At 54.4% G+C, this 25,284-nt stretch overlaps 10 protein-coding genes across 10 annotated transcripts; 5 read left to right on the forward strand and 5 right to left on the reverse strand.

The window, feature by feature from the left end:
- Window positions 1–380: 380 nt before the first annotated feature.
- Window positions 381–4,755, forward strand: GCG54_00006260 (uncharacterized protein; the record flags this gene model as incomplete). The annotated part of the gene is made up of 6 exons (XM_045406269.1): window positions 381–1,331; window positions 1,839–2,116; window positions 2,252–2,335; window positions 3,248–3,459; window positions 3,507–3,835; window positions 3,892–4,755. The coding sequence occupies 6 exons, from the start codon at window positions 381–383 to the stop codon at window positions 4,753–4,755; spliced, it is 2,718 nt and encodes a 905-aa protein (XP_045264476.1).
- Window positions 4,756–5,716: 961 nt separating this feature from the next.
- On the forward strand, window positions 5,717–6,647 carry GCG54_00006261 (3 2-trans-enoyl-CoA isomerase; the record flags this gene model as incomplete). Its single annotated transcript, XM_045406270.1, has 2 exons — window positions 5,717–5,913; window positions 6,023–6,647. The coding sequence occupies 2 exons, from the start codon at window positions 5,717–5,719 to the stop codon at window positions 6,645–6,647; spliced, it is 822 nt and encodes a 273-aa protein (XP_045264477.1).
- Window positions 6,648–6,784: 137 nt separating this feature from the next.
- Window positions 6,785–9,292, reverse strand: GCG54_00006262 (uncharacterized protein; the record flags this gene model as incomplete). The annotated part of the gene is made up of 1 exon (XM_045406271.1): window positions 6,785–9,292. The coding sequence occupies one exon, from the start codon at window positions 9,290–9,292 to the stop codon at window positions 6,785–6,787; it is 2,508 nt and encodes an 835-aa protein (XP_045264478.1).
- A 376-nt stretch (window positions 9,293–9,668) lies between these two features.
- GCG54_00006263 (uncharacterized protein) lies at window positions 9,669–11,528 on the reverse strand (the record flags this gene model as incomplete). The annotated part of the gene is made up of 1 exon (XM_045406272.1): window positions 9,669–11,528. One exon carries the CDS (start codon window positions 11,526–11,528, stop codon window positions 9,669–9,671), a length of 1,860 nt encoding a protein of 619 aa, XP_045264479.1.
- A 917-nt stretch (window positions 11,529–12,445) lies between these two features.
- Window positions 12,446–13,545, forward strand: GCG54_00006264 (3-ketodihydrosphingosine reductase gsl-3; the record flags this gene model as incomplete). Its single annotated transcript, XM_045406273.1, has 2 exons — window positions 12,446–12,559; window positions 12,619–13,545. The coding sequence occupies 2 exons, from the start codon at window positions 12,446–12,448 to the stop codon at window positions 13,543–13,545; spliced, it is 1,041 nt and encodes a 346-aa protein (XP_045264480.1).
- A 2,254-nt stretch (window positions 13,546–15,799) lies between these two features.
- GCG54_00006265 (uncharacterized protein) lies at window positions 15,800–19,999 on the reverse strand (the record flags this gene model as incomplete). The annotated part of the gene is made up of 3 exons (XM_045406274.1): window positions 15,800–16,539; window positions 16,591–19,897; window positions 19,949–19,999. The coding sequence occupies 3 exons, from the start codon at window positions 19,997–19,999 to the stop codon at window positions 15,800–15,802; spliced, it is 4,098 nt and encodes a 1,365-aa protein (XP_045264481.1).
- Window positions 20,000–20,359: 360 nt separating this feature from the next.
- GCG54_00006266 (MICOS complex subunit mic10) lies at window positions 20,360–20,696 on the forward strand (the record flags this gene model as incomplete). Its single annotated transcript, XM_045406275.1, has 2 exons — window positions 20,360–20,434; window positions 20,502–20,696. 2 exons carry the CDS (start codon window positions 20,360–20,362, stop codon window positions 20,694–20,696), a joined length of 270 nt encoding a protein of 89 aa, XP_045264482.1.
- Window positions 20,697–21,362: 666 nt separating this feature from the next.
- Window positions 21,363–21,703, reverse strand: GCG54_00006267 (uncharacterized protein; the record flags this gene model as incomplete). Its single annotated transcript, XM_045406276.1, has 2 exons — window positions 21,363–21,407; window positions 21,464–21,703. The coding sequence occupies 2 exons, from the start codon at window positions 21,701–21,703 to the stop codon at window positions 21,363–21,365; spliced, it is 285 nt and encodes a 94-aa protein (XP_045264483.1).
- Window positions 21,704–22,814: 1,111 nt separating this feature from the next.
- GCG54_00006268 (Iron-sulfur cluster assembly 2-like) lies at window positions 22,815–23,636 on the forward strand (the record flags this gene model as incomplete). The annotated part of the gene is made up of 2 exons (XM_045406277.1): window positions 22,815–23,186; window positions 23,262–23,636. The coding sequence occupies 2 exons, from the start codon at window positions 22,815–22,817 to the stop codon at window positions 23,634–23,636; spliced, it is 747 nt and encodes a 248-aa protein (XP_045264484.1).
- A 421-nt stretch (window positions 23,637–24,057) lies between these two features.
- On the reverse strand, window positions 24,058–25,224 carry GCG54_00006269 (60S ribosomal protein L7; the record flags this gene model as incomplete). Its single annotated transcript, XM_045406278.1, has 4 exons — window positions 24,058–24,684; window positions 24,874–24,963; window positions 25,025–25,065; window positions 25,167–25,224. The coding sequence occupies 4 exons, from the start codon at window positions 25,222–25,224 to the stop codon at window positions 24,058–24,060; spliced, it is 816 nt and encodes a 271-aa protein (XP_045264485.1).
- Window positions 25,225–25,284: the final 60 nt, after the last annotated feature.

Genomic DNA, 25,284 nt, shown 5'->3' on the forward strand with positions numbered 1-25,284 from the left:
TATCTTAGCGTCTTGAAGTGACGTTGAAGTTGAGTTGCCGACGGAGCGGAGCTATGTCGCCGCCAGTTCGCCGATGACTTCATCAGTGGGGTTAGGATCGCGTGGGGGAGCTCTCAGCCCGCCGTCTGAGCTGCCATCTCAACCACCTTCCAATTTTAGAACCTAGACTCAGTCACGTCCATCGAAGGCTGTTCTAGAACTTCTGTCAACATACCTAAATAGGTCCCGCAAATTGGGTACATTATCAGACCAACAACCACCCCATCAGTCTCACCCATTCAACCTCCGAGGACACCCCACAGTCATCCATCCCTGGTTACACAAGCTACCTAGTGACACAACATCAAAGGTCACATCATCAACTGCCCCTTACCGCCAAGATGCCGCCTCCGCCAGATCTATCCCATCACATCCTCCCCGAGCTCGTCTCCAAACAGATCTTCCAAACACAGATCCTCCCCGCCGACCTGCCCGCCACACTAACCCGGCACCCCACCCGAGCCCGGCCCTTGGCGGTGCTCATCGTCGGCCAAACCGGCGCCGGCAAAACTCGCACCGCACCGGCCGTCCTCTCCGCCATGAACCGCATCAACCCCCCGGCGCACTTCATCGCAGACGTCTACAAGGCCCACCACCCGTCCTACCTGACCCTCATCTCCTCTCCGAACCCCGCGCACGCATCGCCGGCCACCGGCCCAGACGCGCGCAAATGGCTCGCTATGGCCGCTGCGGAGGCCATCTCTCGCAAGCTTGACGTGCTCCTGGAGAGCGCGTGTCGGCACCCAGACGACTTTCGCGACCTGGCGAGGATGTTTGGGGAGGCAGGGTATCGCGTCGAGGTCGTGGTGATGGCTGTTCCCGCGGCGCTGAGTCGGTTGGGGATCCTGCACCGGTTCTATGAGAGATTGCCGGACGCCGGGAGCGGCAATCTGCCCATTAGGCTGACGCCGGTCAAAATTCATGATGACTCATACGCCGGGCTGATGAGCGTTGCGGAATGGATTGATGAGGTTGACTACGTTGACCGGGTGCTGGTTGTGAGGCGAGGAAACATGGTTGCTTTCTCTGATGACAAGACTGAGACAGGTAAGCTTAGTGGCAAGGTTGCGGAAGCATTGAGAAGGGAAAGGGAAAGACATCCCACTGCGGAGGAGAAAAAGATTGCTGTAGCGGACCTTGAGAAGTTAGAAGCCCGAGATGGCAAGTCGGCAGTGGAAGTCAAAGGTCTGTTTGAGCCGTTACTCAGAGCAGAAGAGCAGGGATATCCAGAGCTGCTACCGTTAGAGTTTCCGCCCAGCACAAGAAAGGATGCGCTGCTCACGCTGGGCGAGGTATGAGGAAACATCCGAGCAATTTTTCGCAACCCTTTGAGTCGGCTATGCGAAGCTGAGGCAGTGAGTGCTCCGGCTCTCAAGACATGGACCGAACGACAGGCCTAGAGGAGAAGAGCGGTTTTCCTAATTTTGCTACCAAAGTATGAATCTCTCATTTTCACTACATACACAACCATACTGCCAGTCAAATGGTACTTCAAACAGCTGAAAGCACTATTCCTTCGAACAAAAGTGGTGCCATGTCATGTATGCTCATCCTCGTTGAGTAGTCTATTCCAGCAGGGAACTGGTGTCGATCTTGCCCCCGACGACAGTGACACTACAAGTAACAATCAAAATTCTGAATTTAATGCACATGGTTTGCCAATGAGACGTGCAGCAACCGCAGCACAATAGATAGGAAGCTGCTATGTTGAACCTGCCCGGCCCCCATCGGCTTGTGTCGGCAGATATCCACCAGCTCCGGAAGGCACCACCCACCGTCGCCGGCTGCCCACCCGGAAGGTAGTGGCTTCCGTGGAAGGTACCTGGCTGCCCTGGTATGCCGGCAGGTTCGACGCTGGTCCAAGCTCCACGCAGCAGGCAGGCCCTGACGTGGAGGGGCACGAATTGGAAGTGGAGCTGGGTGAGGTCACACCAACCTTCCAGAAGCCCCCGCGTAAATCGGTCCACGTGACGCAAAAGGGTTGTCTGCCCTACAGAGCTCGACCACTAAAACTTCCCCGACAGGCCTGGTCCTCCAGACGAACATCATCACCAACACCTCTCATCTCAAAGGACAAGTAAGTATAGCGCCCCCCACCCCACGGTCATCGGCACGACGGCGGCGCAGAGCTCGCGAAGCAGCCTGCGCTCCTGTTAGCCTCCCGATTGGCCCGGTCGGATTTCGCTGGCGACATCGACTAACCGGTCACCAGCTTCGTGGTCACGATGAGAGCCAAGTGGAGAAAGAAGCGCGTTCGCCGTCTCAAGCGCAAGAGAAGAAAGATGAGGGCTCGCTCGTAAGTTGCACAACACATCGCTGGCTCGAAACTGCCTGGCTAACAACCCTCGTAGCAAATAAACAACTCGCACCCTCCCCTCGACCATGACCATCTTCTGAGATGACGACACAAAAACCATCACGCGATACGCATTACGGAATTGCACTTGCCAGCTTCTGTCACCAGCGACTCAGTCTGTCTCGTTCGCCGGGACGTCTACATTCACACTACGAATTGGAACTATGGGACTTGGGGTCATGACGTTGACCAGGCACGCACCTCCGGCGGCCTTGATGAGGATTTGATGAAGAATGGACCTGCCAACTGCGGTCGGGATGACTTTACGATGAGGATGCAGTGTTTAGGACAGCTGAAACTACGATGTCACAATGACTTCGAACACAATCAAATCATCAGTGAAACCACAACATGCTTCTTGCCTGCCATGTGTCTTGCTTGCCTCTGTGATCGTGGTCAAGCTCCTAGTGGGCTCTTCAACCTTGATTTCTGTGATGAAAGTTCTTTTCCGTTCTCAGTTGTCGCCAGCCTAAAGACCTTGAGGTGCAGCTTTGCAATTGCGACCTGTCACGGCAGACTCTACCACGCGCTCGTCTCATTGAGCGCCGCGTCTGGTACACTACAACATCATCAAATCCATGCAAATGCAATTGATGAAGATGATGCCCAAGAGCAATATTCGGCTTCAATTTCTTCTCGCGTGAGCTGCATTTTTCGTCAATTGAGTGCGCAGAGCTGTGACGTTTGAGCTCCAAGTGGGGTACCTAGGCGCATGCGCCGCAAAGGTAGCGTCCAGCTTGTTCCACACCGCCTGCCTATCACGGTACCAGTCGCACGGATAAACGCCGGTTTGCCGACAGGGGACTTTTTTTTTTCCCTTCCTGGGAGAGGCGTACAGAAAATTTCCAGCAGACTCGCAAGCCCACCACAAGACGTCCAACTACCACCAGTCCTTACCCGCCAGCACCCAGAGACAGCAGGGACGATGGCGGACGCCAACGGAAGAAAGAGAAAGAGAGACGGCGACGCCGCCGCCAAGTCGAAGAAGAAGCAGGCTACCGAAATGCCGTCAAAAGTCACGATCTCTTCGGTTTCACAGGCCAAGTTCTGCCCACCTGTCGTTGGTACGATCGTCTTCCTGCGATTATCACCATTCGCTGACAGTTTGCAGCCTCCTCCCCTGGCATTAGGATATCAAAGAACACCTCTTTTACCCCATACGTCAAGTCAGACATTCAATTGTCAGGCAGGCGCAAACAGAAGACCCCCGCAGTGGCGCAGGACCTCCTTCTGCACTCGAATACTCACCAGACGATGGACTACACGGCTAGAGAAGACGGCAACGGCGACTCCGAAAAGTCGTTGAAGCACTACATTGGAGTGTTTGACCCGAAGACGGGCAAGCTAGAAGTGGTGGAGGCCAAGAAGATGGTGGTTCGGGGCACAGCCAGAGCCAAGCAAGCCTCGGATGAGGCGATGACTGCACCGGCAGACTACCAGGTTCGTCTCTGTCGTCTGCGTATGCTGTGTATACTGTGTATACTGACTACAAACAGAGCTTCTACGCGCTCAAGACCGATCTTGGTCAGACCTTCGGTACGAGGAAGGCCAAGAAGGCCATCGAGTCTGTCACACTCAACGCTATCGATCCCAACAAGGGCAAGGCTGGCGCTTCCCCCCGCAAGTCTACCGCCGCGGACAAGGCAACGCTCAAGCAGATCGGCGAGATTACCGCGACTATGGCGTCCAAGGAAGAACTCCAAGACATTGTCGACCAGGCCAAGCCCGTCCCCCGTCCCAATCTCGAGGCCGATGCCATCCAGGACGTGTACGATCCCGACGAGTTCATCGGGCGCGAGGTCCTCGCCGCTGTCCCCGTCAAGGACTGGATCGAGCCGACCAAGAAGGGCGAGGACGTGCAGGTCTACTCCAGGCACGTGGCCGCGCGCGTCAAGAAGATTGTCGACACTGGAAACGTTACCAAGATCCGCCTTCTGCGCTACTTCTACTTTTTGTTCCTGTTCTATACGATGGCACAACCAGGAAAGCAACGCGGCACCAAGCGTGTGCCTCCCCGCGAAAAGCTCAAGGAGAAGCTCGCGCCAGCTCCTCAGGCTGTCATCGAGCAGATCCGTCGCAAGTTCTCAGATGGCGGCGAGATCCGCAAGTTCCACAGCGATTTGCTTATTGCACACTGCTGCGCTCTGGCTTGTATCATCGATAACTTCGAGGTCGATACCTCCAAGCTGCGGGAGGATATGCGTCTCGACCAGAAGGATATGAATACCTACTTCTACGAGATTGGTGCTCGCGTAAAGCCTGTCGCTGGCAAGGAGAAGGGCAAGCAACACCATCTGGCGAAATTGGCCCTGCCACTACAATTCCCCAAGCTTAGATCTCTCGCACCCAAGCGCCGCTAGGAGGGCGTCGCGGGCGACGAAAAAGAGGTTCAGAGGGCACGCAGAGAAATAATCCCTTTGCGCCGGGCCTAAGCAGCTTTGAGACGACGGCGACGATGGCAGCGACGACGGCAGCGACGACGGCAGCGGGGATGGACGACAGTAGCCAGGAGAGGCAGAACCGACGGAGACAGACGACGGAAACGGACGACGGGTGCAAAGAATAGGGATGAAAAGTGACGGGGCCGGCGGCTGTGGCACCGGCACCGGCACCGCCGCCAACAGTAGCCAGTAGGGATGGGAACGAGAAGCGACGGGAACGAGAAGCGACGGGGACGAGAAGCGACGGGGCCGAGAGACGACGGGGACGGACAATGGCACCGGTGGCGGAAGACAGCGAAGACCAGAAGATCTGCCGGACTACTTACAATATGCATACTCTGCATTGCTACCATGGCTTACCCATAGAAAGTGCGCAACCCAAGTGCACACGCCAATTGATGACCAAAAGTTTCGTTTATGAATCAGTCGTATATGAATCAGACGGCCCGGTGCAGCAATCATGTCGTTGGCCTGTGAAAAATGAATCAATAGTACCGAGCAGCAGCAATTGACCTGAGCATTGGAGAAACGTTTCCCGATGTGCGCTGCCAGTACTGACGCTAACACCCCGCAGTGGCACCCCCGTCCTGCCGAGGCATCTCGGTGCAGTCGTGGTCCAGTGTGTGTGTGGGGTCCGGGGTAACTCTCCCCTGGCACAGCTCCTGTGTCTCTCATAAAACCAACCAACCACCTGCGGGTGAGCTGTTGTTTCTATGTTTGTAGCCTGTCTATTTCATGCGGTGAGCTTTCGGGTATTTCTGTAGCTTCCATTTGTTTCATTTCAACATTTCTATCAAAAGTGAATTGAAGAAGAACCGAAATCAAAGACAACAAATTGTAGAAGAAAGACCAATTAGACACCAGCAGATCAGAACACACAATGGCTAGCCCCGAGGATCCCGTCGTCTCGCTCGAGTACCGCGGCCGCGTCGCGCTGCTCACAATCGACAATGATCGCAAGCTCAATGCCATGTCGCAGCCGCAGTACTACGACCTGGCCCAGAAGCTGCGCGAGATCGCCACACACGACGAGGTCTTCATCACTGTCCTTACGGCCAAGGGACGCTACTTTTCAGCGTGAGTTTTGTTCTTCATTTTCAGTTCAATTTAGTTCATCCAATCCCAACCACTCGGGTCACATCAAAAAGCCCCAAATAAGCAAGAAATGTAAACTAACATCAAAAAGCGGCGCCGACGTCTCCATCGCCCGCGAATCCCCCTCCGGCGCCGCCGCCCACAAGCACTGGCTCCAGGGCTTCGTCGCCTTCAACCTGAACATCACCCAGGCCTTCTACACGCACCCCAAGATCCTCGTCGTGGGCCTCAACGGGCCCGTCATCGGGCTCTCCGCCGCGCTCGTCTCCTTCGCCGACTTCATCTACGCCACGCCGTCCACCTTTCTGCTGACGCCCTTCTCGTCGCTCGGCCTCGTCGCCGAGGGCGGCGCCTCGCGCGCGCTCGTCACGCGGCTCGGCCTGCCCAAGGCCAACGAGGCGCTCATCATGAGCAAGCGCATCTCCGCCGAAGAGCTGCTGCACACGGGCTACGTCAACAAGGTCTTCGACTGCGGCAAGGGCGAGGACGCGAAGTTCCGTGACCTGGTGCTGCAGGAGGTGGATGAGAGGCTGGGCGCGCACCTGATCGGGGACAGCCTGACGGGGATCAAGGCGCTCATCAGGCGGCCCGAGATGGAGATTATGGACCGGCAGAACTCGCAGGAGGTGTTTGCGGGTATTGAGAGATTTATGAAGGGGATCCCGCAGGAGGAGTTTAGGAAGATTGCCAGCGGTGAAAAGAGGCACAAGTTGTAGATTAGATTCTGCCTGCTGTAGATATTTTACGTCACGACAAAGGGAAAGCTGTATTCTAGATCATAACTTTTTCTTCTTCTTCATTCTCTCACTCTAGTGCGTGTATCTCATCGTACATGTGACCGGGTATCTTTACATCATGCGAGCAAGCCGAACAGCAGGTTCGTCTTCTTGTAGTAGTCTTGTGAAGACTTGTTGATGCGCTGTCGAGCTTCGCTGCTGTCCAGGCCTGTTTGCTGGTAGACCTTCTCCTCCAAAGCCTCGAGTTCACTCTCCTTGCCCTGCTTGGAAGCATCGAGGAAACAGCGTAGATATGAGACGTCATAAAGCCACTGGGTGAAGAGGTCCCGACGCTGCTGGGCGAGTTCGTCTGCTTTTGGTGACGGCGCAGGTTCGGCATCCTCCCTGGAAGCTTCCTCTTTCTTATCTTCATCTTTCTTTTCTTCCGAAAATTCCTCCTCCTTAGTCTCCTCGTTCTTAGTCCCCTCGGGAGTGTCTTCATTTTCTTGCTCCTTTGCCAGGTCTTCGGACGCAGGCTCAGTTTTGTCGCCATTTGTTTCGACATTCGCATCCTTCAAGTCGTTCGCCGCGATAGCCTTGAGCCACTTCTCACAAAGTTGCTTCCTGAGATGCTGCTTCATGACGCGGACGGCCACCGCACTCCAGAGATCCATACCCGCATCACTCATCTCCTTCGAAACATCCTTGAAGAACCGGAACAACGTAGGTGACGGCTGCGTCGGCAGCTCGGGGCTTCCCTCCCACAATGGCCGGCCTACCACGGTCGTTTGAGAAAGTCCTTGGTCGACAAAGGTTTCTATCGGCTTGGCGGCGACAGTGACTGACAGCTTCTCGTGAAGAGACGGCACCACAGTCAATCCGAAGCTCTTGACCGCGTCGAGTTTGGGCAGGCCTTGGCGCACGTCGCGGAGAATGCGGAGGAGGTACATGGCCACTCTTCCGCTATTTGACGCATCCTCCTTCGTTTTCCACAGGCTCGTGAGCTTCTCGTCGAGTTCCTTGAACGCTTTGGCGAGTGTGGAGTCGAGCTTCTCGTGCAGCATCCGCGGGTCGTCTTTGCTGAGAAGCTGCTGCCGCGCCTCGATCGTCTCCTCGTCCTCAATCTCGTCAATGTCGTTGTCCCAGCGCTGCCTCCGAAGCTGCTCCACCACTTCGCCGACCTCGTCGATGATACGCCGCCAAGATTGGAAGCCGTTGACGGCTTTCGAAGCCGAGTCGTTGCGGCCATACATTCTTGCTACTAATTCTAGCAAGAAGTGATCTGCCCCGTTAATCAAGTCGATATCGAAGCTCCGCACATTCCAGAGGTCCACGGTCTGATCCGTCACACCGTCTTGCCATGACTCCAAAGTAGCTGCAACCTCAGACCCGATGATATGTAGCTTGTTGACCTTGACCTCAAGAACGTGAAGCATGTGCCCGTTGATGGCACCGCGTAATTCATCTAGCATCTCAGAAGGATCAAAACCTCGCGCTTTGCCGCCTTCGCGGATCCATAGCTGCAGCACGCTAGTACGCAGCTCCGTGATGGCCTTGAACTCCATCATCCGCTCCATCGTCTTCTTGAGCCCGTCGACAAGCACCTCACTGCCCTTCTTCGCCCAGTTAAAGAGCATATCGCGTGCCTGCGGGCCATCCAGGTCGTCGTGGCGGATGAAGGGCGTGAAGAACTGGATCTCCTCTCCGCACCATCGCTCGTAGACATCCAGGCGCAGACCCTCAAGTCTTTTGAGTGATGGGTCCGCCAGCAGAGGACTCTTCTTGAGATCGGACAAGGCGTTTGACAGCTTGAAAGGCACTAGAGCCTGGACATCGAGCAGGGCCTTGGTGTAGAGGTTCAAACTCTTGAGAACGTCGCCTGCGCCTCGCTGCCGCTCATTGTCCTCGACCTCAAAGGCCATGGCCATGGCAGCTCCTCTGACGCGGAGGAAGTGATTGACCACATCGCGGGCACCGGAGCTGGTGGCCAGACTGTACGCACACAACGCCTTCAGGACATCCTCCTGCTTCACAGACTCTCCAGTCTTCTCCATCAACCCCTCGATATTCCGCAGAAGCCGTTTCCTCAAGCCGACCAGACTCTTTTTCGCAGCCTCAACGACATGATTGACGTCGCCGTCCAAAGGCTTCACCTCCCCCAAGCTTTTCACCAGAAGTCGGCTCAACACCAGAACCTTGCTCGCCAACACGGCCCTGTCCCCTCTGCTCAGCTCCAGGCTCCCAGCCCCAGACCCCTTGAGGACGCGTCCCACAACGAGCCCGCAAGCCTCGAGGAGTTTCGCCCTCGCAACGACGCCCACGTCCCCGCCGTATAGCTCCCTTATGCTCCCTTCAAAACTGCTTAGTCCAGCGACCTTTGACCCAACGACGCCGCGCCCGCAGCGCCCGCCCATACGGCCCAGCACGCCCTGCACGGCGTCGTTATCCTTGCGCATCTGGACAATGGTGTCGGCTGTCCCGAGGAGGTCGCGGTAGGAGCTGCCGACCTGCGTGCGCAGGCGGCTCGCCTTTTCGTCTATTTCGACATGGAGGGATTTGTGTATCGCGCGGATCTGGGGGAGGGTGTAGTTGGAGGAGAAGATCTGGGCGGAGGACGTGAGTGTTGAGAGATCGGGGGTCGCCATATTGGGCGTGGTAATTGGCAATTATCGACGTCGTAAGTGGGTTTTGTCAAGTCGGTTCGTATGCGGTCTTGCTTCCGGAGCCGTAGACTCCTTTGCGCAGGCGGTGCGCTTGCCTCGTGGTGGGTTTGTCGCACGTAGAGTTGCTGATGTTGGGAAGTTGAAGCTCTTCTGGCCAGGTGGAATTAGGTGGGGCCAGTTGTCTTGGAGCTCGGGGGTACCTCGTAAGCTGTGCATATCCCACCCACGGCAATCTCACTCGACTCGAGGTGAATCAGACACGCATTTGCTGCAATTGACACATGAAAACTTTTGATTATGCCTCCCAAGTCTTGGAAACTTCGTGTTAACTCCAATTCTACTTTCCGACCCAAAAAGCCTACAATTTCCTTGCCCTGACAATGCTCGTTGTGATACCGGACAGTTCTCCGCCATAACCGCCCTTTGGCTCGCCTCCCTTCCATTGGGCCTTCATGCTCCTCAGCTTCTTCTGCTTCTCTGCGTACTGCATCTTCTTCTTCACACGCGGGTTGCGGTTCTCCTTCTTGCGCTTTGGCGTGAGACCCTTGTTCTTCTCGATGGCGTACGTGATCTTGCGCTTGCCGTCCGCACCGACGACCTCCTGCTCGACAACGCGGTCCGCCTTGCCAGCCGCCTTGAGAGCGTCGTAGTATGCCTTGTTCTCCTCCTTCTTCTTCTTGGACTTGGCCGCGACCATGTCGTAGTACTCATCGTCACCGTCACCACGCAGCGCGGCAGCCGTCCTGGCGTCATCCTCGTCGCCACTTCCCTCGTCGCCGAGGTCCGCGCCGTACTTGGAGCCCTTCTGTCCACGGCGCTCGGCCTCGGCGTTGAGACGGGCCTGGCGGTCGCGGAGACGCTCGCGGTAGGGCAGATCGTGATCTCCACCGGCGTCGCGGCCGGCGTCGGTGCGCCTGTTGGCCTTTTGCACAATCTGGGAGGTGTAGAAGCGCAGGGACTTCTTTCGAGCGGCCTTGTCGGCAGCGGTGCGTGCGTCGAGGACTTCTTCCTCGCCAAAGTCCGAGTTGTCGTCCTCGTCGGCGGTCGTCTTGGCAGCCTTCTTCGACTTCTTGGTCTTCTTGGACGGCTTGAGGAGGTCGTCGAGGTCTTTGAGAGAGTCTTCGACAGCCTGGGCCTGCTTCTTCTTGGCCTTGGAGGCCTTCTCGAGCTTCCTGAGCCTGCGAGCTTCCTCTCTTGCGGCGGCAATCGCAGCGTCGTCATCGTCCTCCTCGGGAATGGCTGCTTCCTCTTCCGACACGTCCATCGAGTCGACGGGGGCGGCTGGCCTGACGGCCTTTACTTGTTGCCAGGCCTCGCGGCACTCGAGAAGTGTTTCCATGACCTCGTGGTCGCGGAGTTCCGCGGGATCCAGAGTCTTTTGTGTCGATGAGCCGTCGCGGGATGGTGATGTGAGGATGGCGAAGTAGCTTGCGAGAGCGGCGACGTAGCACCCCAGAATCCAGTACTTGACAGCCTCGAGCGATTGGCTGGACTTGCCATGTGCCTCCTTCTGAAGGGTGACAAGCTGCGGTTGCAGCTCCTGGAACTCATTCACCAAGTGCTCGAATTCGGGGTATCTGCTTTGAAGCATCTTCCTGCGCTCTTCAGGGCCCATGTCGTCTGTGATCTCGATATCCTTGAGAACTTCGGTGACAACCTCCTGGTCCTCTGCTTCGTCGGGCTTGGAAGCCAGCCACTCTCCCTCATCGAACAAAAAGTCCTCCTCGGACATCTTGGCCAACTTCTTCTGCTGCAGGCGCTTGGCCTCAGCCTCTTCCTCGAGGGCATCGGCCTCCGTCTCGATCTGGTCGGCATTGTAGTACTCCTTCTTCGAGGATCCCCACCAGCTTGGGTCGGCCTCGTCTCCTTCACCCTCTTCTTCTTCGTCGGATTCAGGCGCGGCCTGGCCCTTCTTTGCGGCCTTTTTGGCCTTCTTCAGCTCCGCCTTCCTTTCCTCTTCCTCGGAGTCGTCGCCGTCGTCGAAGTCCAGGACCTCCTCGTCCGAGTGCTCCAAGAACTTGTCCTCTTCTTCATCCCTCTTTCTCCTTTTCGACTTGGGTTGCTCGTCGAACATGATCTTGTCGCGGTTCATGAAGTACTCGTCCTCGGAATCGGCGACATCTTCGTAGGTAGTGATGGGACCAAGGCGAGCGTCGGCGGGGTCGAGCTCCTTGGGGCCGGTGCGCGCGGGCGCAGAGGCCTTTCTCTTCTTGGCCATTTCGTGTTTACCGGCTGGGTGTCTAGAGATTCTATAGTCGGTCCAAGTGTGACGGGCGGCCGGGATTGCTGGTGGGAATCAGACGTCGAGACGGACACCAGATGGGGCGAGTTCAAGAAGCAGCTGCTGATTGCGAAAAATGTTCTTGGTTCACTGCACCGAGCGCAGAACTTTTTAGTGGAGACAGTATTTGACGTCGTCGCTCATTGGTTGAATGCCGCCAGCCAATAGTGGGGTCAACCCAGGACTCCATTGAAGATGAACATGCCATCTTCACATGGTTCTGTAAGTGTAGATATTTGCGAATACAATTGAGACGATAGAGGTCATAGTTAACTAGATCTTAGGTGTTTGAGATATCTTAAATCTATGGAATACAGAGCCTTCTATTGAGTTTTAGGCCAGCTATGTAACATCCGCCCGAAACGCATGGGTTGAACGAAAGTTCATTGGAAAACAACTAGACTTCTTTCTACTATATTTCTCTAGCTAAGATTTGGCCAAGCTTCTAATATCTGGCAATGCAGTCAAGGTCTATTCAACATCTCCAGGCATCCGAAATTGAGTCTATCTACCGGCTGACCGCCATCAATTTTCCCTAAGATAGATCCATTTTACCTGGGGAGGTACATCGTGCCCTTGGTCCAGGGGAGAGGCGCACTAAGACGGCCTGAAGCGCATCAAGCACCCCACTAACACGGACCACGCCGGGAGGAGCTGCATTGTGAACCCCTCCGAATGAGCTTAACCCCGTCTGCCACTCAACGGCTTTCTCCTGACCGACGCATGCGCCCGACTACCTATCGCACGACAGCGCCCCGAACAAGCCGAGGACATCTGCTATAAAGCATTGACGCCCGCTTACATCCTGCCTAGCCGCAAGCTTTCTTCTTCGCCTCTGATCACGCTCGATCGGTATGGAAAACGTATCACAAGCTGTGTGGGTAGCTCTCGGAGGTCTCGCAGCTGTCCTCTTCGCCTCCGCCATGGGTCTATTCAACTGGAAGAACCACATGCCCGTTGAGGGCAAGGTGAGTTTGCGTCTCCAAGCATCGCAAAGGTCATCTCCTAACGTGCAATCACTTCTCAGACCATCCTCCTGACTGGCGCGTCAGAGGGAATGGGCCGCAGCGTCGCCCTCCAACTCGCCGCAAAGGGCGCGAACCTCGCCCTCGTTGCCCGCAACGCCGCCCGTCTCGAAGAGCTCGTCGCCGAGTGCAAAACCGCTGCCAAGAACCCATCCAACCAACGCTTCACCTTCTTCACCGCCGACATTACCCTCGAGAACTACGCCGCACCCCTGCTCACCGACGTCAAGGCTTGGAACGACGGCCGCAGTCCCGACATTGTCTGGTGCATCGCCGGCATGGCCAGCACGGGTTTCTGGATCGATACTCCCTTCGCGCAGACCCGCCGCAACATGGACGTCAACTTTTACGGCACGGCGGAGATGGCGCATGCGATTCTGAGGGAGTGGCTGGCGGTCGATGCGCCGGTCGAGAAGGAGCCGAAGCATCTGATCATGACTACGAGTGTGGTGGCCTTCTTCACCATTGCGGGATACGGGCCGTATGCTTCGTCCAAGTGGGCCATTCGTGGTCTGGCCGACACGCTTTCGCAGGAGGTATTGCTGTACCCACAGAACGTCAAGATTCACGTTGTGTTCCCTGGAACCATCACCAGCCCTGGTCTGGAGAAGGAGAATTTGACCAAGCCCCAGATCACGCACCAGCTGGAGGAGCTTGACCCCGTGCAGTCGCCCGAAGAGGTGGCTAGGTTGTCTATCAAGGGATTGGAGAGAGGTGACTACTTCGTGACGGTGGCCTTCTTGGGCAGCCTCATGAAGTGGAGTGGTCTTGGAGGCTCTATTCGTAACAACTGGGTGGTCGACACCTTCATGGTTTGGATTACCTCGTGGGTCTGGGTGTTCATGCTGCCTGATATCATGAGGCAATGCAGGAACTATGGCAAGAAGCACGGCCATCCCGCTACCTACCCCAAGCCCAAGGCGGCTTGAGCGCGGGGTGCTATGTATGATGGGAATGATTGATACCCTTAATATTTAATACAAAAGCCATATGTTTCCAAGAAGATTTTTTGTTGTGACTACTCGAATTTCAGACGAAGGAAATCTTGCCAGTAACCTAAGGATACCCAGCACGACAGCCCTTGTATGAAATTGAAAGTCATGTTAGGTGAGGTGCAAAATCCACCATTACTAACAACAGAACGTCGCCGGTCTCCCTCGAAACAAATTCCAAGCCTTCACTTCGTCCTCTTTTAGGACCCGAAGGTGACATTTACCAGACGAGAACCCGACGGAAAATGACATACGAACTTTGCAGCCGTCAACAAAGCTCCGCCAGGATTGGATGATCGCCGCCGTCCAGCGTCCCTAAGCTTCAGCCCTAAATGGCATCTATTCATTGATTATTCCACTAATACTCAGTTCGAGGAGTATCGAGGAGAATATTTTTCATGCAACGGATTCCCAACACTGCCATCGTGTGTGCCGCATGGCCAGGCCACCGTAACACTTGCAAACGAACAAAGTGAGGACAGCATCGACTTCTTGGTTGGGATATTTACATTCCGATCCTATCAAAGTCCGTTTTACATAGGTACATAAACTGTACGTTACTTTTTCTTATATCTTACATGGCTAATTCTATACTGGGCAGCTTTTAGTTATATATTAGCAGCCTTTCAAATGTACTTGCGCTACTACAATTCATTGAAAACACCAATCATACGGACTTTGAATTGGTTTTTCTTTTAGAGAAGAAATATATGATTACTTTCTGGACTGCATGATTTCTAGACGCGAATTGATCCGTCTGTTGTTCAGGAAGGTATTCGTCATACACACGAACGACGAAAGCGAGAAACAGATGGCGCGGCAGTAAACAGCAGTCATAGCCTCGACAAAATCGTCTCTGTGCAGTCATTCCCGGCAATGTACCTCAACCAGTCGTGCACCTTTTTGGTACTACAGCAATGACGAAATCTTACACCACCGTTTATTGGTGTTGTGAGAACTGATAATCATAAGCTCGTCTATATATATGTGTCTACAAGAAGTGGCATGAACCGAACAAACCTTCTTATCCCAAAGGTGGAACGGACACATCAGCACGAGGCAGGCCGAATTGATACCGTCTTGAGCTGCAGTATTAGGTAGAGAAAACAGAGCAGACAGCTCTCCAACCAATATATTTAGTAATCTCGTAACTGAACCTTTCAGAAAAAGCATCAGTGGGGGCTCTGCGGCGGACTCCTTATCCTCTAGCAGATGAGTAGACTGGCCTAATCAGTGTATCGCAAGTCCGTTGCTTTGGTGGACACATGATGTCTATGTCGTGTCCATTGCAGGTCAGTCGTCTTTGGGTCTGATGTAAGGGGTCATAAAGCTGAATACAGTCGCGTTCCAATCATGACATGAGCAAGGTAAACGTCAATGACGGTTCGCACTCCGTACAACCACGGCAGGCCAAGGAACAGGAGCAACGATTGATCTGTATCCCCAGGTTCGGCATAGGCCTAAGCTTCGCGTTGAAGCCAATGCCAGAAAAAGGATGCTGAATCAGCCCGAACTGGTTGACGATCCTGGGGGGAGATGATGCTCATCTTGTTGCTGTTTGCAATTGCTCGGTGCTTAATTGGCCCCGTATGCACGTAGGATAGTGACTTCCAGAGATGAGAGATGAGAGATGAGAAACGGCCTATGCTAGGCGGGATAATGGCTGTGACAGCTGATTGCAAGCAGACACACAGATCTTGTAACATATATCAAGAATGAACGCGAGGCAGTGGACATATTTTTGGCCAGATGGAAACCAGTCACGAGAAGGCTGGCTATTTATGCTTGCAGCACACTGAGTGATTGAGAGACGTATTTCCGTAACGGTACATCCCAGCCCCGTTGAATTCTCCTCATAAGCCAGGCAGAAACAACAAGACGTAGATTCAAACACTGATGCCTTCACATACGTTGGTGGCCGAGGGCCTGCAGGCCGCTTGCCGTCGCGATCTGACCAGACAGGTAATTTCTTCAGGTGAGTGCTGTGATTCGGATTTTGTATTATCGCAACGTGAATCAGCAGACATTCTAGTAGAAAACTGGCATACTCAGAGAACATGATGTCGTGATGGACTGTGATTACTACATAGTCAAATAGAAACACCACAAGACTGAAGCTTTTGAAGGCAGAAATGCTGTATTATGTCTAGGGTATCTTGCACACGGCCAACACAATCCCTCTTGGCCTTTTTTACACACCGCTCCACTTCCCAAACTTGGTATACCTCCTGTACATCTCCCTCAAAATCGCTCTTCCGCTAGCATCCATGGCGTCGTTCAAGATCTTCCTCACCTCGATCGGCGTAATATCAAACACCGAGTTCATACCCGGCTCAAGCGCCTCGCGGACATCCCTCGGAACATCTACGTCAAGCTGCATCTTGACGTACGCCATGAGTACGAGGTACATGTGTCGGCCGGCAGACCTCTTAGCCGCGTCGGTTGCGGAGTCGAGGGCGCTGAGGTGCTGCACGCGCGACACGGCGGCGGCGGCAGGCTCGCAGACCAATGTGACCAGGCGGGTGAACTGCGCGGCGTGCTTCGCGCGGACGGCTGCGGAGGTCTGTTGGCGGGACAGGGCTCCAAGAAGGGCTTCCAGGGTTGTGACGAGGATGTGGTAGTGGCCCTCGAGACGGAGGCGGTGCTTCTTGATAATCACTTCCATCAGTTTGCAGAGCCATTGGTAGACGCTGGGTGAGGCGTCGAGTAGGTTGGCCGGGTCGGTGGCGACGATAACCGCTGTGGTGCTGAGAGTTGTCTCAATGTTCCACTGGGTCATTGAGTTGGACCTGATGTCCAGCAACTGCTGGAGGACTTCGGCTGTTCTGACGAATTCGCGAACGGTTTTGGCCTTGGTGAGGTACCTGATCAAAGAGCCGTGTGCGGTTGCCAGATCGAATGTCTTGGACTTCTCAAGGCCGGCTGGTGCCTCTGTGTTGCGTGTTAGCCTGAGATTGACGACTGTGGTAGGATGCGACTTACCCGTCATCTGAGCGATGACACGGCGAATAGCCAGGAGCTGGCCTTCTGTTGATGCACCGGCCTTGATGGCAGAGTCTTCCTTCACGCCTTCAAGGAGGCTTTGAATGTAAGTAAGCTTTTCGTTATAATCAAGTCCAGCAACTACAGCGTCGATACAATCCTCCAGAGTAGCTTGGCGGTTGAAGTCGGAGAGCGGATCAGGAGCCGGTCCACTGGGGAGGGTTGTAGCCTCGGCGCTGCTGAAGAGCTCGTTGAACGAGGTTGGGCGAGGTTCGGCAAGTTGCGATGGGAAACGCTTAATAAGGAAGGATCGCAGCTTCCAGCCGCTCAAGTGCCCGTTTGCGACGGCCTGCTGGCTTGCCTCTTCCAGTTGGGTCACCTTGACTTTCATTTGTCCGACAGCAGCGTCAGGCAAAGTATCGGCAGCGTCCAGAGCAATTAACAACCGGTTGACTACAGTTTTATCAACCTTCTGTTTGCGAGATGCCTTCGCAAAGTCGCTCAGTGCTTCTTGTACCCTGTTAGCAAGTGCGGAGGCAGTCTTGTCGACGTCGATGACAGCCGTCTTTTCCTTCGCGCCTGCATCAGGTGACACCACAGATAGGAGGGCCTTGAGGAGAGTCATTTGAACAAAGGACTCGCCGCTGGCGACATCCTCCAGTAGACTGGAAACTTTCTCGAAATATTGCACCCGATACTCTTGATGATCGCTCATCTGTCGAATGGTTGCCGTAGACAGACTGCCAAGAAGCAGGGACAACCCAACAGCCACCTTCGAGTTGTTCTCAGTGCAGGCTGTTGAGATTGAGGCAGCAATCTTTTGGAGATCTGAGAATGCCATGTCCTTGTAGAACGTCGGTTTCCTCATGATCTTGTCCACCAGCCCAAGAACCAAACTCGAATCCTCCGGGCGTATGCTCTTGACGGCTTGGATCTTGGAAATCAAGATTTCCATAATGCGCTCCCGCTGTTGTCTCGTCAACGCTTCATCGTGCACCCTCGAGAGCTCAACCATAGCCGTCCTGCTTCGCTTCTCAGTCCAGGGAGACGACTTTCCAGAAACCTGCGCGAGAATTTCGATAGTGTGGTCAACAACTCCAGCCGTCAGCTTTCGGTCACGTAGGTTATTTTCATTTGAGAAGACATAATCCAGCACGTTTCCGAGCCGCGATTCGCTGTCGTTCTTGTCGCCAAGAAGCTTTTGTAGGTACTCTGGCATGGAACCAGTTGACTTTGAGAGCAGCGAAACAAGTCTGGACGCAGCCAGCGGGTACTCGGCGCAGAACTTGGACGCATTGGAGGTGTCTGAAGCCAAATAATCCCGCGATTCCAGCAGCTCTTTCACGTCACCGAGCTTCACTTTCTTCAATAACCTCTCCACGAACGATGTGAGGAGCGAAGCGAGATCGGCCTGGTCACGGCCATCGGGGTACATGGCTAACCAGAACTGATACGCACACTCCAGAGCCTCGCAAGTATCCTCGTCCTCGAACTTGGCCTTTTGCAGTGCCTTCGTCAGATCGGCGCGAACACTGTCCCAAAGCTTGGTCGCTCCTTCGTAGTCCACCCACGACACTGTCTTTGCGATGATCCTCCACCGTAAAGAGCGGATATCTGAAGGAACCTTGCCAGACGACCATACTTTAAGGGTCAAATCTGACAGTTGCGTGCCAATGGCATCAGCGTAATCATCGTTGGTTACAGCGCTGGCAATTGTGTTAAGGAAGATGAGCACTGCTGCAGGTCGAAGAGTCTCTTGGTTCTCAACCCATTCTAGGAGGGTCATCAGTTGCTTCGTAGTCAACGATTTCTCGATGCCACCGATGAGGGTAGGGCTACGGTGAACTCGAGTAAACCAGACAGGCCTATCATCGGTACGCAGAGCCTTATCCTCAAATTTGGAAAGCTGGTCGAACCACTTCTTCAGGAAAGTAGATAGATCACGGGCGTTTTCAAAACCAGTGATCAGCGACGCAATCAGCTCGTTCATGGACACCTCGCTTGCCTCAGCGCCCGCAACAGTAATTCTCTCGCAAACCTGATCAAAGAGCTCCAGTCCCTCCTCCGATTGCAGGAAAACATCCGCATCGCATTTAGCGATGAGAGAAAGAAGTGTCCAGTCGGTTTCGCTGGGGCTGCCAGTTACGGCATAATTACTGCACACCATACGCAGATCGTCCAAGGCAATACGGGCCTTGTTCGCGATCGCCCCTTCCAAGATCGATGCCATGACGCGCACCTTTTCGCTGTTGGAGAGTTGTCTGTTTGCACGCTCAGACAACCTGAACACCTCTTGCATCCAGGCGTCATTGGCTTTGGATGTAGTGAGTCCCCCAACAACCTGCGGCGCGGCCGAGGCCAAGTTGTAAATTACGGGCACCGAAACGGATGCGATACTTTGCAACATGCTGAAGGCGCGAGTGACAATCTCAAGGTCGGTTTTGTTGAAGTATGCCGATCTAGCAGGAAGAATGAGGTTGCGCTGCAGGAACTTCTCCAGCTCGCGCGTCCATAACTTGGCCACTGAATCGCCCTCAGCAGCGTCCTGCTTTAGTTTACCGAGAATGGAGAGTGAAGCACGGGAGAAGTGTGTGGCCACCTCAAGCGCATCGGCGCTTCCCTGAAGATGCAGGTCCCATGCAGAAGAGAAGACTTTGACCCAGGACTCCTGGCCCTCGAAGTGTTCGCCATCAGCGACCGCCAGGGATTGGTTGCAGAGCAACAGCAGAGGCGACAGGTATTCCACAGCATCGGCCGCAGGTTGCGCGAAAAGCGCCTTTATGTGCTCTGCCCCCATCCTGTCGTGCGCGGACCATTGCGCCGCCGGATCCAGTCGCGCCAGCAGTATCTTCAAAGCACCGAAAATGGCCTCGCCAGTCGCCAGGCAGCCGTCGCTAGATTTCAGACTCTGTAATTCAAACTTTGCAGTGCCGGCTCTTTTCCTCTTTTTCGAGTCTGTTGTGTTGGCCTCGATGCTAGGCTTTGCGACATCCTTCAGCGTTTGCTGAAGAACGGCCATAAACTTTCGGTCGGCGAGGGATTTTGCGAGAGAGAAGAGAGGTATTCTCTGGAACGAGCAGCCGAGTATGCGCCATGTCAAAGGGAATCGTCGGACAATCTCTGCTTCATCGTTGTTCGTCTTCATCGTCTTAAGGAGCCATCGTAGAACGCTCTCCTCGGCAGCGGAGAACTGGCTCTGACCAGAGGATGTGAGCTGTTTCCATAGCCGATCGAGGTTTTGGCCATTGGCGCCGGGTCCAGTTTGGTCGAGAGATCGCACAGTCTTGACCAAGTCCCTGTCTGCCGTCTTTGGATCTTGTCAGTACACCGAAACACCTTTGGTCGATATTGGACTTACAATGGTCTCTGACGACCTATCAAGACTCGCGTCGGTCATTTCGGCATCCATGGCGACCGTGCGACAGAAGAGGAACCCAGCGGACGTATGTTGTCTCTAAATAGGTAAATGTTAAGGTCGGCATCGCCTCGCGATGTTTGGCTTGAGCTTTCCCAAAATTTCGGGATTCTGCCGCCCCACTCAGTCGCATCCAGTCACCGAATCTCACCGAAGGCTCACCGCCCTCGGGTGTTCAACATCAATTTGCCGGGTCTCTCCGAAAACATCATTTGGATCAAATCCACAGCTGAAGCTCCAAACCCGGACACCCACCAGTGCGTATCTAGTCAATTGCGTGAGTGTCAACGCCCAAAGCTGCAGCAGGCTGCATTGACGCTGACCAACATCTTTCCAGGGCTACCGACGACGACCATGGCTGAGAAATCCGTTCCCCCTCCTCCGAGCGCTGTCGCGCGACCCGTCAGTGAGGCACTTCTCAACGAGAAGGTTAGCTAGCTCCCCACTTCTAGATACACCAGAGGATTCGGCCGTTTCTGACATTTTGTTCTTGTAGTGGGACCACTGCCTGTCCAACCTCCTCGTCAAGTCTACCCTCGGCCTCGGCTTCGGCGTCGTCTTCTCAGTTCTCCTGTTCAAGCGCAGAGCGTGGCCTGCGTTCATCGGTGTTGGTTTCGGAGCGGGACGTGCGTACGAGGAGTGCAACTCTAGCCTGAAGCAGGCCGCCAGGGAGATCAGGAAGCAGGCATAGGTCATGATGCCTTGAACCACCCTCGAAACGAGACAGGCCGGAAGAACGGAGGCGAACTTTCGAACGACCGGAATGACACACGCTGTACAAAACCAACTACGTCACACGAGCACGTGAAGCTCGCCGGGGAAAGCCAGGAGCCGGCGCGTGCCCCCGTCGAGATCACCCTTTTTGGAGTCGGCATTGCTAGATTAGGACGGGGAAGAGCGATGGGAATAGAGCCATTTTCTTTGTTTGTCTACCCTGTTCGTGCCATGCTGCTTGCGTAATGCTACCCAATGAGGTCGAAAGTGGAGGGTGTCCTGAAATTTCTGTGTTCCTGGAAGTTCCCGCCCTCTGCCTTCAAAAGGAGTAGGGAACTGTGCGGTGTTCAACCAAGCCCTGGTATGCGTTCCAAGGAGCAACCGTTGTCCACCTCTGCCAAAGCGACGACCGAACCCAGTCGCCCCCACCAGAGTTCTAACCACTGCCTACGCACCTGTATATCATTACCACTGGTGTGCTTTTCGAAACTTAAAGGTGTGAGCACGTCGGAAGGGATTTCACTGTCCCAGGGATCAAGAGGCTCTCGAAGTCCACTGAAGAATGGTGATGCAGCATGTGATCGATGGATCCTAATACATCCCCAAGAGATGTCTCTTGCGTTCTCCCTCAAAAACAGCGGAATCAGTGGAACTGGAAGCCCGCTGCCGCATCCTGCATTCCTTTCGCCTGGACAAAAAGAGGTACAGAGCGACAGTGATAGATATGGCCAAAGCTATGCTGACCAAGACAAGAGCAGCAATTTTCGAGCCCGTTGTGTCCTGACCGGGACCAATTCTTCTCTCCTCGACCTCCCGGCTTTGATGTAGAACATCGATGGCGGCGCCTGTGGCGAGTTGAATGATTTTCGTGCTGACGGGGCGGGGGGCGTGGCCGCCACTGTGGTGAAGATGTGGTCTTGTTGTTAGGTTGTAACCGGGTTGGGTATCGTTGGCGAGAGCTAGCTTGAGGGTTATAGATGCCATGGCGAGATGTAATGATGTTCCAAAATGCTACTTCGTTTCCAGGATTTAGGTAAAGACGTGTAGGGTTTTTGAGTTATAGATGATCAGTGCTGAGTGTGATCGACGGAATTGCGAAATGGTTGCTGCTTCCCACATCATTGTGAACTCTACCAAAGCTCAGTCGCCCTTTCTGCGATGAACAAGACCAAGTCTCTAAACGCAGGAAACTATGACCAGCAAGGTAGGCTCGCCTTCAATGACACAAGACACCTTCCGGGTACTCTTGGCAATGGCACTAGCATAATTCTTCTTTCAGGAGGCACTGACTGGCAGAGACTTCAATTGAAAGCTTTTGAATTTCTGCTACCAACCTCATCTTGACTATCTTTAGGAACGCACTTGGGCAGCAGTTGCAATCCATGCGTTTCGTCACTTATAGCAGGTCAGCGCCGAATTCCACACTCAGTGATCATTCGATCTTTATTGACATACAAAATCTTTCGTAGTGCCGCTTTATAAACACTTCAAACCCCGGCATGCCAATTGGCTGCATAATCTTGACCGGACTCGTTGCGGGTTGTCGAGACTGGCGGTTGACCAGACCCTAGCAATGCCGGGGCAGCTCGGCGATTGCAGAGTCTCCGATCTGAAGTACTCCACAGATCCGAACAACCGGCTCCGACAACCTCAATAACCGAGCCAACGATCTTTCAGATCTGGTCAAACATGCAAATACCTTGGTTCTTAGCGGAGATTCCGTTGCCCGGATAGAAGCCATTGAAACGGTAACATATAAGCTCGATCACAGATCTTGATGTATGCTGCACACCGGCCAATGAGCAAACCAGCTGCACCGCCGCCAAAGCTTCAAATATGAGTTGAAATCCGTAAACAACCATTGGACAACAGACATCCTTCGAGCTCCCCGGAGCTGACTAATTTCCCCCGAACTGCCCCCCAATGCCCAACTGCCGCCACCTACCGCCCACCACCTTTTACATCATAAGCTGTGCTATACCCGGTAGGTAGCCGGAGCTGCCACCCTCTGTCTGCAGGTCAAATTTCTCCAAACCCGGCCCTCCACCTGCGAATTCAACAAGCGCATCCGACACCCCCCGAATACGCAGCAAATATGGCAACATCACTACGCTGCCTCCACGCGCCTTCGAGCGCAAACGTTTTTGTGCAGCTTGCGCGCCGCTCGGTGCCGACGCCGACGACGGCTAGCGCCCCGATTCTCTCGGTTCTGATTCCGAGATGGAATACCGCCACCGACACCACGACGAACTACGCCGCCGGGGCGAGGAAGCACAGTACTGGAGCTCTTTCAAGGACAAGACCGGCGCCGCAGAAGTTCATCAGGAGAAATGCGGCAACAAAGCAGCAGCAAATCCGCAAGTTTACGGCTTCGGCGACGAGGCGGCAGACGAGATGTGTCTATAACCCGCAAAATGACGAGGACGGGAAGGAGATGGTGCTTGAGATCACAGACAGAGCGGGCAAGGTATGTCGTTAGGTTCTGCCTCGTTGCGAGGCTTGCCGAGGCATGTGTGGCAATGGCTAACACAAGCTTTCACAGCGTCTAGCCGACATCATGAAGAAGGACAACAACCCGAACCTCGCGCTCAGGATACAAGTAGAGAGCGGCGGCTGCCACGGCTTCCAGTACCTCATGAGCCTAGTGACCCTCCCGGGGACTGAGAACGTGGAGGATTGGTCAAAGGTTGTTGGAGAGGAGGATACGGTGTTCCAGTACCTTCCCGAAGGCGCGGACCCTTCGACGGCGACATTTGGGGGACCAAAGGTGGTGATCGACGAGCCGTCCTTGGATCTGTTGAAGGGAAGCAAGGTGGACTTCACGATGGAACTCATCGGCTCCCAGTTCAAGATCACGGACAACCCATACGCCACGAGCAGTTGCGGATGCGGAACGAGCTTCGACATCAAGATTTGAGGCTTGAGTCAGCAGGGGGATGTACTACGTACTAATATCAAGAGGGGGACATGAATGTACATTACGGGGTCATGGTGGGTAGGGAGCGAAAACTTTGGGTATGCACGCTCAACGAGCCTCGAGATGATTCCAGACTCACTACTTTTCATATATAAGACACACGGAACACTACTCTCTTCAGAAGAGGCTTGCATTGCTACTCATAGGGAATGAAGAACCCAGGTGTCGTCAAATGATCAATTCACAAGTTTCCCTTTTGTGGTTATCAACGCCGTGCAACCATGCCAATCATAAAGTAACCCTTGGTATTCTCAACCCTGCCGAAGCCCGAGTAAAACTAAGACAAACCCGTCTTGTCACATTGCCAGATCCCCGAATTTTTGATTCAATTAACCCATAACCCCTAAGACAAACAAATAACTTAGTTCATCTGGCGGATAAGAGCGTTGATCTTCTCCTCGCGGTTGCCAAGGTCACCACCCTCGATGTAGTGCTTGAACTTGCGGGGGCGGAAGCCACCAGTGGGGTTGGAGAGCTTGAAGGGCCAGAGGAAGTTGGAGGCCTGCTTGAAGTTGGGGCCGACGGAGTAGATCTCGTGGATCAGGTCCTCCATGCAGACAATGCCGTACTTGCCGAGGTTCTCCTCGATGATGGCGTTGTCGGTGAGGGCAACGCGCTGCTTGTTGACCTTTCCGTAACCGCGCTTGTAGACGAGGTCCTTGACGGACTTGAGGTTGGGGTATCCGTAGGCAACCCAGGGCTCGATGACCTTGATCATCTCGGTGGTGGCCTTGGTGACCTTGATGAAGACACCGTTGTTGATCTGGAGGAGACGGAGGAGCTGGAGGATCTTGCGGGGCTTGGGGGGCATCTTGTTGATACCCTTGATGCGGATGAGGAAGATCAGGGTAGCCTCGGCGGGAACGTAGGCGGAGTCGTTCTCGCGAGCGACGCGGGAGAGGCGGACCTTCTCACGCTCGGCATCGCGGTACTCGGTGATGTACTTCTCAGCACGCTTGAAGATGACGCCGCGCTTCTCCTTGTTGGCCTTTGAGAGAACATGTTAGCAACTGTTGCGAGACAGAGTAGTGTTCTTAAAATGCAGGGTTGAATCCGATAAGTGTCAGACCCGAAAGAAGGTTAATTTCCAACAGCATCGACCGTAGTCTAGTCGTGAAGGTTTGTTGTGCATCATGTAGGAAGGGGAAAATGAAGAAATTGCGGCGAAGGCACTTACGGTCTTCTTCTTCTCGGCGGCGGCGTTGCGCTCGGCGCGAGCCTTCTCCTGAGACTTGCGCTTCTTGAGAAGGGTCTCGGGGACCAGGACCTGGTTAGAGGTGGGGACGGAACTGTTGATGCAACTCAGATTAGTACGCAGTCCGACATACTGCATGCAGCATGGAAGAGAGCGCCGGTGCGAGAACTGTAGCTGAAGCGCGACATTCTCACTATGGCTAACTCGAAAGATGACTTTGATCGGTGAGACGACGAGCGCGGGAGGGTGCTTGGGCTCTTGTTACAGATGCTAACAGCACTTCTCCGGAGCGCAGGCCTTTTGCTCATCCGACAACACCTTGAACATGGACATGTTCAAGAAGGAGTGCGCGCAGATGCTTGTGTCCAACTAGGCAGACTTTTCAGCGCTGCC

This window comes from Colletotrichum gloeosporioides, assembly GCF_011800055.1.
Source record: "Colletotrichum gloeosporioides strain Lc1 chromosome Unknown consensus_44, whole genome shotgun sequence".
Taxonomy (NCBI): domain Eukaryota; kingdom Fungi; phylum Ascomycota; class Sordariomycetes; order Glomerellales; family Glomerellaceae; genus Colletotrichum; species Colletotrichum gloeosporioides.